This window comes from Protopterus annectens, chromosome 2.part1 (genome assembly GCF_019279795.1).
Source record: "Protopterus annectens isolate FY-2018-M chromosome 2.part1, PAN1.0, whole genome shotgun sequence".
In the NCBI taxonomy this organism is placed as follows: Eukaryota; Metazoa; Chordata; order Ceratodontiformes; family Protopteridae; genus Protopterus; species Protopterus annectens.
Window position 1 is genome coordinate 1,959,111,269 of NC_056729.1, and position 14,503 is coordinate 1,959,125,771.

Here is a 14,503-nt window from a genome sequence, read left to right on the forward strand (position 1 = left end):
TTTGAGTGCATGTTTCTTTTCACCTTGAGCCCTACCATCACTTAAACATTTGCATGGTTTGCAGAGTCTTCAACCAGTCAGTACTTTAAGGCTGGAAAAAACATCTGTGATAAATATGGAAAAAAATAGCAAATAAAATAAAGTAAAATATTCCTGTTTTTTTTCAAACTCTTCTCATGGAAAATAAATAAATAAATAACTGCAAGTGATCTTTCCTGTCAGAGAAACATCAGTGAATGAAGGTCCCTTTGTGTTCTTGGTGAAATTACATATAATCAGTAAATCTAGGTCTTTATCTCTGTATAGGTTTAGATTAGCAACCTCAGTCCACCGTTTTTATGAGACCATTCCTCAGTGGCTGTGTCTCTGGAGTTGTCACATGGTCAGTAATGCCATTATTTGCTCCTTCTGTGACAACATGACCATGTTTGGGGAAGCTGTCCTGATAGGTCCATAGGTAAGTAGTAGGCTAGCTGCCATTGTTGGCCATTTTAAACCTATATAAAAATCAGACCTTGTACTTTGTGTCTGTGAGGTAAACACCTTAACCATTATGCCAACCCCCTAGCCTTACTGGAGGAAAACAAAACTGCCCTGTGTTGCTGTTGTATTTTTGAGCCTGGAAGGTGAATGCTACCATGAGTTCCCTTGTATTGTGTTCCTTCTCTCAGGAAATATTCATGAATTGGTAATATATGCCTTGTTACTGAAAGTTGCAGCCAGGGAACCGATTGACTTTCATGTCAATGGGACTATTAATAACACCATTCAGAGGTACAGTGACAGGAGTGACAATTGTTACATTTTATCAGAATCATTAATGGAGTTCTTCCAATACTCATTAATGGGGGCATCTCGGTCTTCATGGATATTAAGGAAGGACTTTGTAGACTTCATCACATGCCTTTCAAAGTTTATGTAGAAAACTTTAGAAGTGCATGCCTTTTTCCTCACTTGTTAGATATTTGTTTGTCTTGCTCTAATTTCTAGCACTTTTCAGGTATAAAATAATTAATAAAGGATATTTATTCAAGTGAAAAGCAGAGGTGGAAGCAGGAGGCAGAGAAGAGTATTTCAGTTTTCTTCGCTTTCTTTTTGGCACCCTTTTGTTTCCTTAAAAAGCCTCATTTTTGGGCTAATAACCCCTAATTTCATCTCAGGAGACATGGGAGTTGGTTCTACAGTTTTAGCTTCCAGTGTCTCTACTGAAGATGGCTGAACCCTCTCTCTTCCTCCGTCAAGAGGTTTAGTCTCTTTTCTACGGATGTACTGCAGAACCCTTTGCTGCCTCAGAAGTTATTTAACTTGCAGATGGAAATATTATTCTTCAAGTACATGACCCATTTCATTTCTTTTATACCTTGGTGCTTTATCTGAGGGTCTATGGCCATAGTTATTCATCATCTCATAATTTGTTTTCTTTTTATGCAGGTAATTAATTGCTGTAAACAATATCCAAACCATTAAGCTAAATATCATTGAAGTTCTAATAATTCCATAATAACATATCAAGTTCTGCAGACTGATAAGCGACATACAGTGCAAATGTTTTACTGTCCTGGGAATGGACTGTCCCTTTCAAATCCAGCCTAGGTATTCCTGTCTGCATAGACTGATAAAAAATGTATTCTATCATTTCTTGTGTCCATGTTTCACTTGAAACTGTCAGAGTGGTCCTTGACAGTGCAATGATTCCAGTACACACACACACACACACACACACACACACACACACACACACACACACACACACACACACACACACAGTTTAGGTTCCCCATTCCCAGTATTAATGGTGTTCTGGGTCATAGGTTCATAGGTAGGTACTAGGCTATCGGTCCAAGGGCCTACATAAGCCTAGCCAGCAAGGTTCCATAGCTTACGCCATCCAAGAAAGTTATTTTCCTGTGCCACTGTCCAGCAGAGACAAAGAAGTGATCCCCGGGGTGTATTTCCTATTTCCCAGCCACTCATCAAGATTTTTCTTGAAGAGTGCTAATGAAGAACTTTGCTTGACATAGATGGGTAGCTTGTTCAAGAGTATAGGAAGTCTCTGGGATAGGAATCATCTTGAGGCATTAACAATCTTCGGAACAGCATAGTCGTCTTTGCTGGATACGATTCAGATAATGATGATGGACACTTTGCTATTATAATAGGGACAACACACCGGCACTAACTGAGGTTGTGAATCATGGTAGGGAGAGTATACCCAACTCCACATAATGAGTTTGGGGGAGCACTCTTTTTTTATCTGAAGCTAACCTTATCTATGTCATGGTAAAGGTTCATGCCTCAGTCATTCTGGCTCTTCATGAACTCATGGAATGACAAACAGTCACGTCTGGAGGTAGTCTTTGCATTTTTGACTGAATGTTTAGTTCTTTATATCCATCATTCAAGCTTTAACTCCTGCATGGAACTTCATTTTTGTGCTGAATGTATCCTACATTTGAGCCATTACCTTCAGTTCAGATTGTTTACCTCAGGATTAGTGTATAAATTTTACCAAAAGTGATTTATAAATTGATTTTAAATAAATCATTTTCATATAGCCTAATTTACATAGCACCTGCATTTCTTTTTAAGCAGTTGTATATATTTTGCCTAATTCAAGCATAGAAAGCCTACCGCAAAGGAAACTACATTCCAGATTATTGCTAATAGATATAGAGCTTCTTCTGTGTGTGATAATGCCCCCTAAGGAAATACCCACTCCTACCTCAGTTATCTTTCAGTTCAGGAGATATGGAACTTAAGTCATCTAGAGTCACCAAACACTGTAAGTTAGATGTAGTTTCCATGGCACCTTCAGGGTTTGATGTGGCATCACTTCGGAGAATACTGCAACAGAAGCATCCACAACGTCTAGGCGTTGTCATCAGACTGCTTTGCACACATTCTAAAGAGCGCTATCTTCTGACTGAGAAACCTTGAATGACATAGGAGGATAATAGAGTACCTACCATTACACAAGATTTTGTTAGCGCTTCTTGGACAGCAATTAGGCTATCTCTTCCCCTTCCCTCTTCTAAATGGTTCCCTTACATATTGTTGAGGTGAAATTGCTGAAGCGTCAGTAGTACACAAAAAAAAGAGAGTCAGATGGCATAATGTCGAACTTTGTTTCCCGTGCTTTCTAATAGTGCACCAGCAATGATTCACTTCTTAGGGAGATTTCTCTCTTCTTCAAATTGCTTCGACCATGGAGTTGATATATATATCTTCGGGGGGGGGTGGCTCGGCCCGCCACATGTGTGACTGCAGGGGGCATGCCTCTTGTGCAAAAAAAAACTGAAAATGATTTTTCAAACCTCTGAATTACGGGCATTTCTTTGTCATCCTTTCACAACATACATTTTTAAGAAGTTGGTGTTTCATACTACAACCCCCTCTAAATATGTTAGGTCTTTGAATGTAAAGGAGATGGACAAGCTCAGGAGAATATAAACTTCCCTGGGGGGTAAAAAAAAAAAAACAGGAAAGGAAGTTTTCCTCCCACTTTATAGACATATTGCCACTAACTGACAAAACTGACTTATCATTCATCTTTTTTTGAAATCACGGAATGCAAAAAGAGGAGTTTGTGTGTTGTGTGGGGTCTGCATGTCCTCTCTGTGTCCATAGGGCTTTCCTGCAGGTGCCCCGCCTTACTCCCACATTTCAAAGACAAGCAATAGGTGAACTGGACACACTAAAATGGCCATAGGTGTATTGTATTATGTTATGTTGTGCCATGGTTTACACAGTGGTGGTCACTGTCTTTTGATTCCAAAGCATTTTTATGCAGTCAAACATATTTGCCACATGTTTCTGCTCAAATTAGCTGAACCACGATTAGCTCCTTGCACAAAATATGCATAAGAGCAAGGCTTTGTCCTATAAATAAGAGGTGGTGTGATAGGCAGACTCAAGTGTTTACACAGAAAACATGCAGCAACAGAAGCGGTGTGGCAACTGTAGCATTGTCAACAAGTGCATTTGATTATTTTGATAATCATTTCTGTCCAGGAGTACATTTCATGGGAGATTTGAGAATTATTCTAGACAAAATCAATCAATCCATCAGTTAATTAATTAAGTCATAAATACATAAAAATAACAGAAGTGTCAGTGTTTACAACACAAATTATCAACAGTCTGGTAGTGCTGTCGCCTCACAGTAAGACTCTGGCCATTTCGACTCTCAGGTAGAGCGTCTTCTGGGTGGAGACATGCGTGAATGGGCGTACCTTTGTTGAAGGTTGTGCATTAGGGCTGGCATCTCAGCATGTAAAAATCAACTGCCAATCATTAGCGGACCGGAGTTCCGCTGTGGTGACCCCTAACCGAGAAAAGCCGAAAGACACAACATCAACAGTCTGTGTATTGCCAATAATAGCATTGTAAGGAGGCACAATAATTACTCTGTGCTGTTACAATGTATCAGCTAAATGCAGACTATCAAATGATGAAGGAAATATAGCAAAAATTACAGCCCTAAGCAATAGCTGTATAAAGGAACATAAAAAAGCAAAATAAATGCATCTAAACCACTTCTGTAGTATAAATAAGTTATTACTAAAACAATAAACTCACAAGCACTTTCTTTCTTCTTTTAAATGGAACCTCCACTGTAGAAAGAATAGAAGTACTCAGTTTGTGTATATTTCAGTGAAAAGAAGCATAGCTAAGGTGGGGCAAAGTGGGCAGGTGCCCCAGGGATGAGGAGTTAGGGGAACATGATGCACGGGGGCAGATGCAGATCAATAGGTAGTACATTACTACTTTCATTTCTCTACCAGCATCTCGGAATGGGGTATGGAAATAAATATTGTTTTTGCAGTCAAGACTGGCATGCTTGCTTTAGCTGTGTGTGTGTGTGTGTGTGTGTGTGTGTGTGTGTGTGTGTGTGTGTGTGTGTGTGCTATAAGTTTTACCAAGCTGCTTCCTACTGTGTGTGTGTGTGTGTGTGTGTGTGTGTGTGTGTGTGTGTGTGTGTACACGTGTGTGCGTGTGTGTACACGTGTGTGCGTGTGTGTGTGTGTGTGTGTGTGTGTGTGTGTGTGTGTGTGTGTGTGTGTGTGTGTGTGTGTGTGTGTGTGTGTGTGTGTGTGTGTGTGTGTGTGTGTGCTATACATTTTACCAAGGTGCTTCCTACAGTGTTTTAAAGTTTTGGGAGAAAAATGTGGAGTGTCAGATCAGAGAACACAGACCTTTTTTTGGCTCCTCAGTTTAGAGATGAGGGGTGCCACAGTGGAGAGGGGTATCATATGGCAGATGAGCCGGCCACAGGTCTGTCAGTGAAGTTTTACATTTATATTACAGAAGTGATTTAGTTGTATTTCTTTTGTTTTTTCATACACTATTAAAGGAGTAACACAGATGAGTTAGCCTGCTATTACTAGCTACCTTACTTAATACTAAGAATGAAAGGTATGGTTACTATACAGCATGATCTGGTTAGAAGAGAAGAGGAGGTTAACATCAAAAATAGTGGCCAATGGTTAGAGCATTAGTTTCATGTTGTTATACACCTAATTGGTAACACATTATAATTTATAACTGAACCACCTCGTGTTCCCTGACAGGATTGACACTTTAGTAAGTCAGAAGTCCACTCCACATGTTTAAGTAACAAAATTACATGCATTGCAAAACATGTTTCTTTACTTCAAAGATAGAAGCTCCCAGGCCTTAATGGGAGTGTAATGCATTAATTCATTTTACTTGTACAGAGTTTGGATTATATTTACTAAATTCATAATGAAAATACAATCAGAAATAACCCCAGTGACTTGTAAATCCTGTGCTTTTAATACACTAGAAATGGTTGCATGTAATATAGCTTCAGTTCTTTTTTGCTTTGTAGCCTCTTTTTTTACATTAAGACAAAAACAGCAAATCTGATATAAAGAGAAATTGAAAATAATGTATCTTACTTCAGCACAGAAAGAAAGCAAGAATTTGTCACAGGATTAAACAGCAGATTATACCTGTAATTTTACTTAAATGGTTTACATTTTGCAAGTTCGTTAACCAGGTTTAACCCCAAGTGAAAAAAAAGTTATTTCAAATAGCAAATGCTTTGTGGTATAAAAGAAACTTTAATTATGCTTTGAACATTTCCAAGGAAAGGTGCCCTGACTGAAACCAGTAGATGGCTGCAGGGAGTCAGGGTTGCCATTATAGGCCAGAGAGGAAATAATTAAACCATATTTGGAATGAGATGATTTAGCAAAGCTCCAAGATCTATATTATTTAAGTCTCCTGAAAGGCAAAAGGAGATGGTCTGATGCAGAGTACTCCTCCTGTCTTTCTCTATTAGGAGATCATCTAACACTGTCTCCAGATCACTTTTGATCCTATGGTCTACTCTGAAGTTGATGCAAATACTTTAGTGAGTCTATGGAATACTACATGGCCCCAACATATTCCAAGAGTTTACTTTCAAATGTTTGATTAAAAGATGTGGACCCTAAGGTAGTCTGACTCTAAATACAGTTTCCCCAAAAGAACTCACTGTTTTGTAGACTTCAGCAGAGCTAAATAACCGAGACGTGGTACCACAGTGAGCATGGTTTTTGAGTAGAGATGTTATCAGTTGTCAGTGTCTCTTTAAATATAGAAAACTTCAATAACTTATGCACCATAAGTACAGTAAAAGTGAGGACATTCCTAAGTGATATTTTCAAAATGCAAGAGTCATCATGGATCTAAAGTAACAAGGCTGTGATTTTTCTATGGAATTCTGGGTAAATAAATATTGGCAATACACCATAAATCTGGAGATAGAAAAAAGGACTTGGTTACTGATGGATTTATTTAGTTGTTTGTAATGTATGGAATATTCCGAGCATGCCGTCCTTTATGACACTAATAAAAAGTATGAACGGCAAGCTTGTCAGTATTGGAATTCTAACATTTTCTTTGAAAAAAAAAATATATCCATGTATTATTAATTAAAGACTACCAGTTCTGTTATGTTTCATGTGGTTCTAATTGTAAAATCTTCTTCTGCTTCGTGTGTGTCTTACAGTTTGGTGACTCACAGCAGTTACGTCTTGTCCGCATACTACGGAGTACGGTAATGGTCCGTGTTGGGGGTGGATGGATGGCCCTGGATGAATTCTTGGTGAAAAATGATCCATGCAGAGGTAAGACTTTAACTACTTAGTATTTCTGTGACCATTCTAGACTTGCTGCTTACTGAAAAGCATGCAGCTTTCTTTCAGTCATCTTAATGTAACACTAAATTTCTTTACCGGCTCTGCTGTAGTTCACAAAACTGCAGTTTATTCTGTAAGCTAAGAAATGCATGTTATTTTTTTTATACATTGTATCAGCCCATTTTGTCTCTATGGCTACACCCACAAAATGAAATAATGTGAGATATCAAGCAGTGTTTTGCAGTGGCAGACCATCATTGGTAACTAAAACCAAGTTATTTCTCCAGAAATAAAATAATTTATTGAATTTATGATTCCAGTACTACAACATCTTATCTCATTTGCATATTCAAATTATGGCAGTTTGCTTACACTGTTTAGTTGTCAGTATAATATTTACAGGGGATGTATGTGTCCTGTTACTGCAGTTAGCACAGAACTATAGTAGCTTGTTTGGGAGATGTATGCTGTTTCTGCTTACATATTACCCTTTGTGTTGACATAAGAGGAAGGCTGCCAGTCTAAGAATGAAGGAGAAAGACAGCCTTAACAATAAAATGCTACATATATAACAAAGATGCCGATCTAAGAACGAAGGAGAAAGACAGCCTTAACAATAAAATGCAACACATATAAGCAAGGCTGCTGATCTAAGAATGGAGGAGAAAGCCTTAACAATAAAATACAACATACAAGCAAGGCTGCCGATCTAAGAACGAATGAGAAAGGCATCCTTAACAATAAAATACAACACATATAAGCATATGCTTTCCACACCAGAAACACTGCAGAAAAGTGCAGCCTGCCTTGGCATGAGTACCTGCTCAGATTCACTAGAAAATGTCTTTAATTACAATAATGATGATGTCTGATTATTTTATGTAAATGACATAGTATGTTGTGTACTTCCTTTTAGACCAGAGATGAGAGTAACATATCCAATTCAGTGGTCATCTTTCCTAAAATTAATTGATTTCCCTGTTATATGGAGTGTCATGCCTGTATCAGACTTATGCAGGACTCCCCATTTATTTTGTTAGAAATGCCATTTTGTTTGTCATTTTGTAATGTGTCATTGAATTTTTAATTTTTTATATTAATATATTCAATGTAACTGAGTTGTTCAATTTTAACCCCTTTTGGTCACATGTCCGATGAACTGAAAAATCACTTTTCTCCTTTTAAATGCAGAATTTGAGTTCCAGTGGGCTGATAACACTGTTTAACACATAACAAGATACAAGCTGATTTTGCCTTATTCCATATATATTCCTAAAGTATGGGTTATTCCTAAATACATATTCACGTGTTATGTTGTCTTATACTTACAGGCTTTTAATATATTAAGAAATATGTTACAGATTAGTTACAAGAACTTCAGATTCAGACTTGTACTTAAGACTTAGTAGATAAATTGTTTACAAAATAAACTTTTTCACAATTACAACTTGACTTAGTAGATAAATTGTTTACAAAATACATTTTTTCACAATTACAACTTGTGGGAATATCTTAAACTTGCACTGTAAGTTAAAGAAGGTGTAAATGTCCTTTTTTCCCTTGGTATGCCAGTATTAGTCTTATATATTTGCATGTGTGTTTCCTTGTCTTGTTTTTTTTTTCCTGATTGTAATTTATTTAGACTTTTTGACATGACAAGAATGCTGTGTAATTTTTTGCAGTTCATCACCATGGAAGTAAAATGTTACGCTCGGAATCAAACTCTTCAATTACTACTCAGTCTCCTATAGGTTCGCAATTCTCTCTCTCACTCTTTATTCTTTTTCTTTTGTGTTTTTGTCTCACTTCTTTTTTGCATTTATTGCCTGTCTTAAAACAGATGTCAGATTTAAGCCAGTGCTTTTGAAGTGTAAACATTTGGTGGTGTTTCCCTTTCTGACATGACATTGCATGCAGAGTGCTTTGCAGAATGTTTTCCATATAGATTAATAATTAGCTGCAAGTGGAATGCTGGCATGTATGCATTGCACATTTTGAATGCAGTATTCATTAAATAAAAAAAGAAAGACTTCTCTTCTTAGCATGTTCATAAATGGAGTTTTGAATGAGCTAGTTGATAAATATTTGAACTGCATTACTCCTTGAAGACCTCAGTCGTCTTATTTTGATGATATATTATTTAGTTTAGCAAAATCAGGTTTGAATGTTTTAACAGATTTAATGTAACATGTGCATAATACAAGCAATACAGAGGTCAGTCACAGTTAAGAAATAAGTCTGTTAACTAACTAAAGGCATATTGTCTCCCCTTAGAGTATTTTATCCTAAGTTATTACTGACTACTGTGACAGTTCTGATGTGTTGACTTCAGGAATACACTTGAGTGGCATGTGTCCTGTAACATCTGAGCATTATTTATTGTCATGGGGATGGGTGTCAGTATGTTATTTTTATGTTGTACTTCAGTAGTACTTTGTCTGACCATTCAAAAGCTAGCAATATTTTTGTAGAAGAGATTGTTCAGTATTAGTTTACTTGAATGAATCATCTTAACTCAAGTCGCAAACCAAGAAGCCCATTTAAGTGGACTCTGACCATTTTTATGAATTTATCCTATGGTTTTATGACATTGGAGTTAGTTACATTAGTTCAGAGGATACTTGGGGCAGTGTTTTCACTTAATGGGCTTGCCAGGTTTTTCATATAGAGACAACTCCATAATATTACCAATATACAGAATTCAGGTTCTTTTAAATAAAACAGCAATTGATTTATTTTATGTTGCATTCTGTTTTACTGCCAATGTTATATGTTCTTATATGTTATATGGTTCTATAAACTCTACTGAGTTCACTAGAGCTGATGATAGTACTGCTTTACTAATTCCTGGTTTGCTCTGAAGTTTATTATCCTTACAAAAAAAGCATGCAGCATTAGATTTAATACAAACTTCTTTTAGTTGATGTGTTTCTTCTGTCAGTAGCTTCCCAAAATTATTCTCTGAATCCATAAAATAAAAGTTTGTAAAGAATTAAGTAGTTTAAAGCCCATGTACCCATGATGTTTGCTTCCTTTATTAAAAGTGTTTGGATTGCAGTTCTGAAAGTCAGACAAGAGTTTTTTTTTAATGTATTCATCTGGAAGCATTTAAATAAATTAGTGAATGCTGTTATTTGTTTGTACACACAAAATAGTATTTTGGGAATACTAATTTAAGAAAACATTTCATTATAATGTAAGAAAGTACTGACGTGAAATAGAGGTTGGACCAGTCTTCCCTGTCAGTGGTAGCATTTGGTGACCGCAAAGACTGAATTCTGCAGTAAATTCTTCCTAATAAGAGCAAAATTGTCTGTGCTATTCAGTGACACAGAGAAAACTCATATGTGTGTGTGTGTGCTATTCATTGATACAAAGAAAACTTGTGTGTGTGTGTGTGTGTGTGTGTGTGTGTGTGTGTGTGTGTGTGTGTGTGTGTGTGTGTAGGATATGGCTACAGTACTGTGATACATACAAAAATCTCTCTTCTTGTTTGGGTATTGAAGTTCGAAAGTGAAAGCAAAATAACAGTAATCTAAAAGTCCTCGGGTTCATTCTAAACAGGTCATACTTTATGAAAAATATATTCTTTCCACTTCTGCCTTTCTACACAGGCTGTATTTTATTTAGATTTGAGCCTGTCCACACAGGCCATATTTAAAAGAATGTAGTAGGCCTTGGCCTTTAAGTCATCATCTGTACTCAGTTTGTTGATAATATAAATGTTTTTGATCTAGTTCCGTATCACAACCACATCATTCTGTATCTGACAAAAGGGTGCCAGGAAATTCAAATTGAAAGTGAAGCTCAACAGGCAAATGTTGACATCCATTCTATGATGATGAAGCAGTAGGGTGAGACTGGAGGTGCAGTCATAATATATTAAAATACCAAAAAACTGTAATGAACTTTGTATGCCAGAATGTAAAAATAAAAAAATAAAAGAAAAAACCAGCCAAGCTAGATTTTCCACTGTGTTATTCCTTAAATCCTCTTGTATTAGATGTAGCATGGGATATATGCAAATGACCCCTTAAGGACATCAGGTGTTTCAGCTATATGGCAGTTCTAAATGCCCATGACTTTTTTTTTTTAAGTCTGTTATGGACAAATTCAGGCCAATAAAACCAAACCTCAGTAGCTGTTGGCAATCATGTTTCAGCCTTATTATAACCTCATCAGCACAGCATAATTAGACTGGTTAACATTTCGGAACACAGGGTTGTCGTACCTAGCTGATGTCCATAACTATTAGGGTGTCTGCAAAATATCCCAACTAACACACTAACAATGAGTAACAAAGGTCACACAGAAAAACAATCAGTTAAAACTAAAAGAAAAACCCAGCCAAGCTAGATTTAACACTGTGTGATTCCTTAAAATCTTTTGTATTAGAAGTAACATAGGATATATGCAAATGACCCCTTAAGGACATCAGGTGTTTCAGCTATGTGGCAGTTCTGAATGTCCATGACTTCTTTCTTTTAAGTCTGTTATGAACAAATTTAGGCTAATAAAGCCAAGTCCACTAGTTGTGGACGAGCATGTTTCAGCCTACTTATGGCCTCATCAGCACAACATAAGTGGACTGTTTGGCTAACGTTTGGAAAGACAGGGTTGTCATACCCAGCTGATGTCCATAACCGTTAGGGTGTCTGCAAACTATCCCAACCAACAAACTAAAACAATGAGTAATAAAGGTAACACAGAAAAAACAATCAGTAAAAACTAAAAGAAAACACTAGCAAGGCTAGACTTTCCACTGTGTGATTCCTTAAACCTCTTGTATTAGAGGTAACATGGGGGGGTCATTTGCATATATCCCATGTTACCTCTAATACAAGGGGTTTTAAGGAATCACACAGTGGAAAATCTAGCTTGGCAGGGTTTTTCTTTTAGTTTTTACTGATTGTTTTTTTCTGTGTGACCTTTATTAATCATTGTTTCACAATGTAAAAAAATGAAACTATACTAAGCATACAAATAAAGGAAACAATGTCACAAATGTATAATGTTTATCACTTTCATCCCTTTATTTTACAAATTTCTTCAGAACAAAACACTCCTCCAAATCTTATTTAAATGTCAACTCCACCTGTTGCTTCAACCACTCACCATGTTAATACACTCACAGTCTTAAAAGGCATAAACTTATCATGTAATCCTGGTGGCACATTAGCATTTAATTTAATTTGCCAAACCAGTTCCCTATATTCTGAAATGGAATCCACTTTGCCACCTTGTACCTTCTCTTTGACTGTTTCTAAGATGTTAAATAAACACTTTTTAAAACCTACAGAAACCGTAGTGGGTTTACTCAATGTGTTTGTTGTATTCTTGCGCTTAAATGTATTAAGATGTTCCCCTACTCTAAGCTATTTTTTCTAGTTTTACCAATGTAGTATGAGTTACATATAGAGCAGTATGCAAAATATACCACTCTTTCTGACAAACAAGAAATCCTGCCCTGCAGACAAAACACTCTATTTATGTAAGGGAATATAAAATTCTTCCTGTTGTTTATATACCTACATTTGGAACATCCCGTCATAGGTTCCAAAATTGTCCATATACGTATGTTCCTTTTCATTTTCCAGTATTTCCTTAATATTATCTCCTTCTCTATTAATAAATACTGGAGCCTGTCCTATTATTTTTTCCAAATCTAAGTTTCATTTAACCATTTTCCAGTTGTTTCTAATACACCGCATCAACTGATGCACGCCAGCCTGTAATTTCTTGCTTCTCTTTTGTCCCATTACTGTTGTATCTTCAAAGTAGGTATACACATTTCCTTACTCTCCTCTGTTATTTGATCAATAATTTCTCTAATAAAATACTTTTTATAACCTTTCTTTATAAACGTCTTCGAAAATTTTAAGTTCTCCTAAAAACTTATCTTCCTCAATTATTAATCTCAAAGCCCTAATGACTTGTCCTTTAACTATTCATTTTTTTTCAAATTAATGAGATATGTGTTTTCATTGTGTATATAGCTTAAAATTCTGTTATTCTGTACAGACTAGAACTTGGCCTACTATTACTTGTGTTAACTGTTATTAAAATATGTAAAAGGCTTATTTTGCTTTCAGCCCATTTAAATGTGAAATCCAAAACTTATATTGATGTGTTCAAATATGTTAAACATTCTTCAGACTTTCTCCCTTTCCTTTATAAACTATAAAAACATCATCAATAAAACATTTATAAAAGGCAGTCCTCTCACTGTATGCACTGTTGTAGACCATCTCCTTTTCTGTCATATCAGTGACAGTGCAAGGTTAAGTTCCTTTTGTAACAGCCAGGTTCATACGTAAGAATATGGCTTATAAAAACATGTTACATCTAGTTCTTATGTGTTCATATGGCTGTCTACTGATATGAAACAGTCCCAGTAAGGACTGGAATGTGCAGATACCCAATGTATAAAAATGAGCTCAAGCTAATGCCAAAAAGTGCAGCCTAGTAGCATTTGCTCCAACCTAACATGCTATAAATAGTTCTGTTCAGAGAGCTGCAGTCATAAGAGACCTCAGTAGTCACACCGGCAACAAACACTCTCTTATCCACTATTTGTTTTCACTATGGTCAGGGGATCTTTGTGACTGGCCCAGTTAATTTCCAAGGGAATATCTTCAATATCCAGTTAAGTCATCCTACCACTGTGGTCTCCCCTTATCAGGCCCATCAAATAATTTAATGCTTCCTTTGGTATGTACACATCTGAGGACATCTGTAATCTAGAAAGACTCCAGAGATTTCTGACCAAGAAAATTAAAGGACTCAGACGTCTGAGCTATCTTGTTAGATTAGCATAACTCAGCTTGTAATGAGTAGCATGCCAGCTGCATTGAGGTGACCTGTATTTTATTTTTTGAGCCAAGAAAGACCTTCTTGACACAATACCAGAAGCTCTAAAAGCACCTGCAGTAGGCTTACTGAATTTATACCAGCAAGCTAGCAAGACTCAGTGGCAAGACAGGTTCCCAAATCAGTGAATTACTAGTATGTGGAACAAGTTACTGCAGATCAAACAAATTACTACTTTGCCTACATTTAAGGGTAGTCTTGGTGGTTGTATCATCATCATCAAGTGATGATTGGATGAACAGACATACTTTGGCAGCAGTGTTATCATGTACGGCCCTGCTCAATTTGAACAGACATACTTTGGCAGCAGTGTTATCATGTACGGCCCTGCTCGATTTGAATAGACATACTTTGGCAGCAGTGTTATCATGTATGGCCCTGCTCGATTTGAACAAACATACTTTGGCAGCAGTGTTATCATGTATGGCCCTGCTCAATTTAGGAGGTAGGTGCTGTCAAGCTTTTGAAAAGAGTGCCGAGAACTT

At 36.7% G+C, this 14,503-nt stretch overlaps 1 protein-coding gene across 3 annotated transcripts in view; it reads left to right on the forward strand.

Annotated features, from left to right (window-relative positions):
* Positions 1-14,503, forward strand: part of DST (dystonin) — a 4,096,730-nt gene that overhangs the window by 3,975,036 nt on the left and 107,191 nt on the right. For all 3 annotated transcript variants that reach the window (XM_044063350.1, XM_044063347.1, XM_044063348.1), the window contains 2 exons: positions 7,019-7,136; positions 8,831-8,899. In XM_044063350.1, the coding sequence (XP_043919285.1) occupies positions 7,019-7,136; positions 8,831-8,899 (187 nt within the window). The remainder of the gene's footprint in view (positions 1-7,018; positions 7,137-8,830; positions 8,900-14,503) is intronic.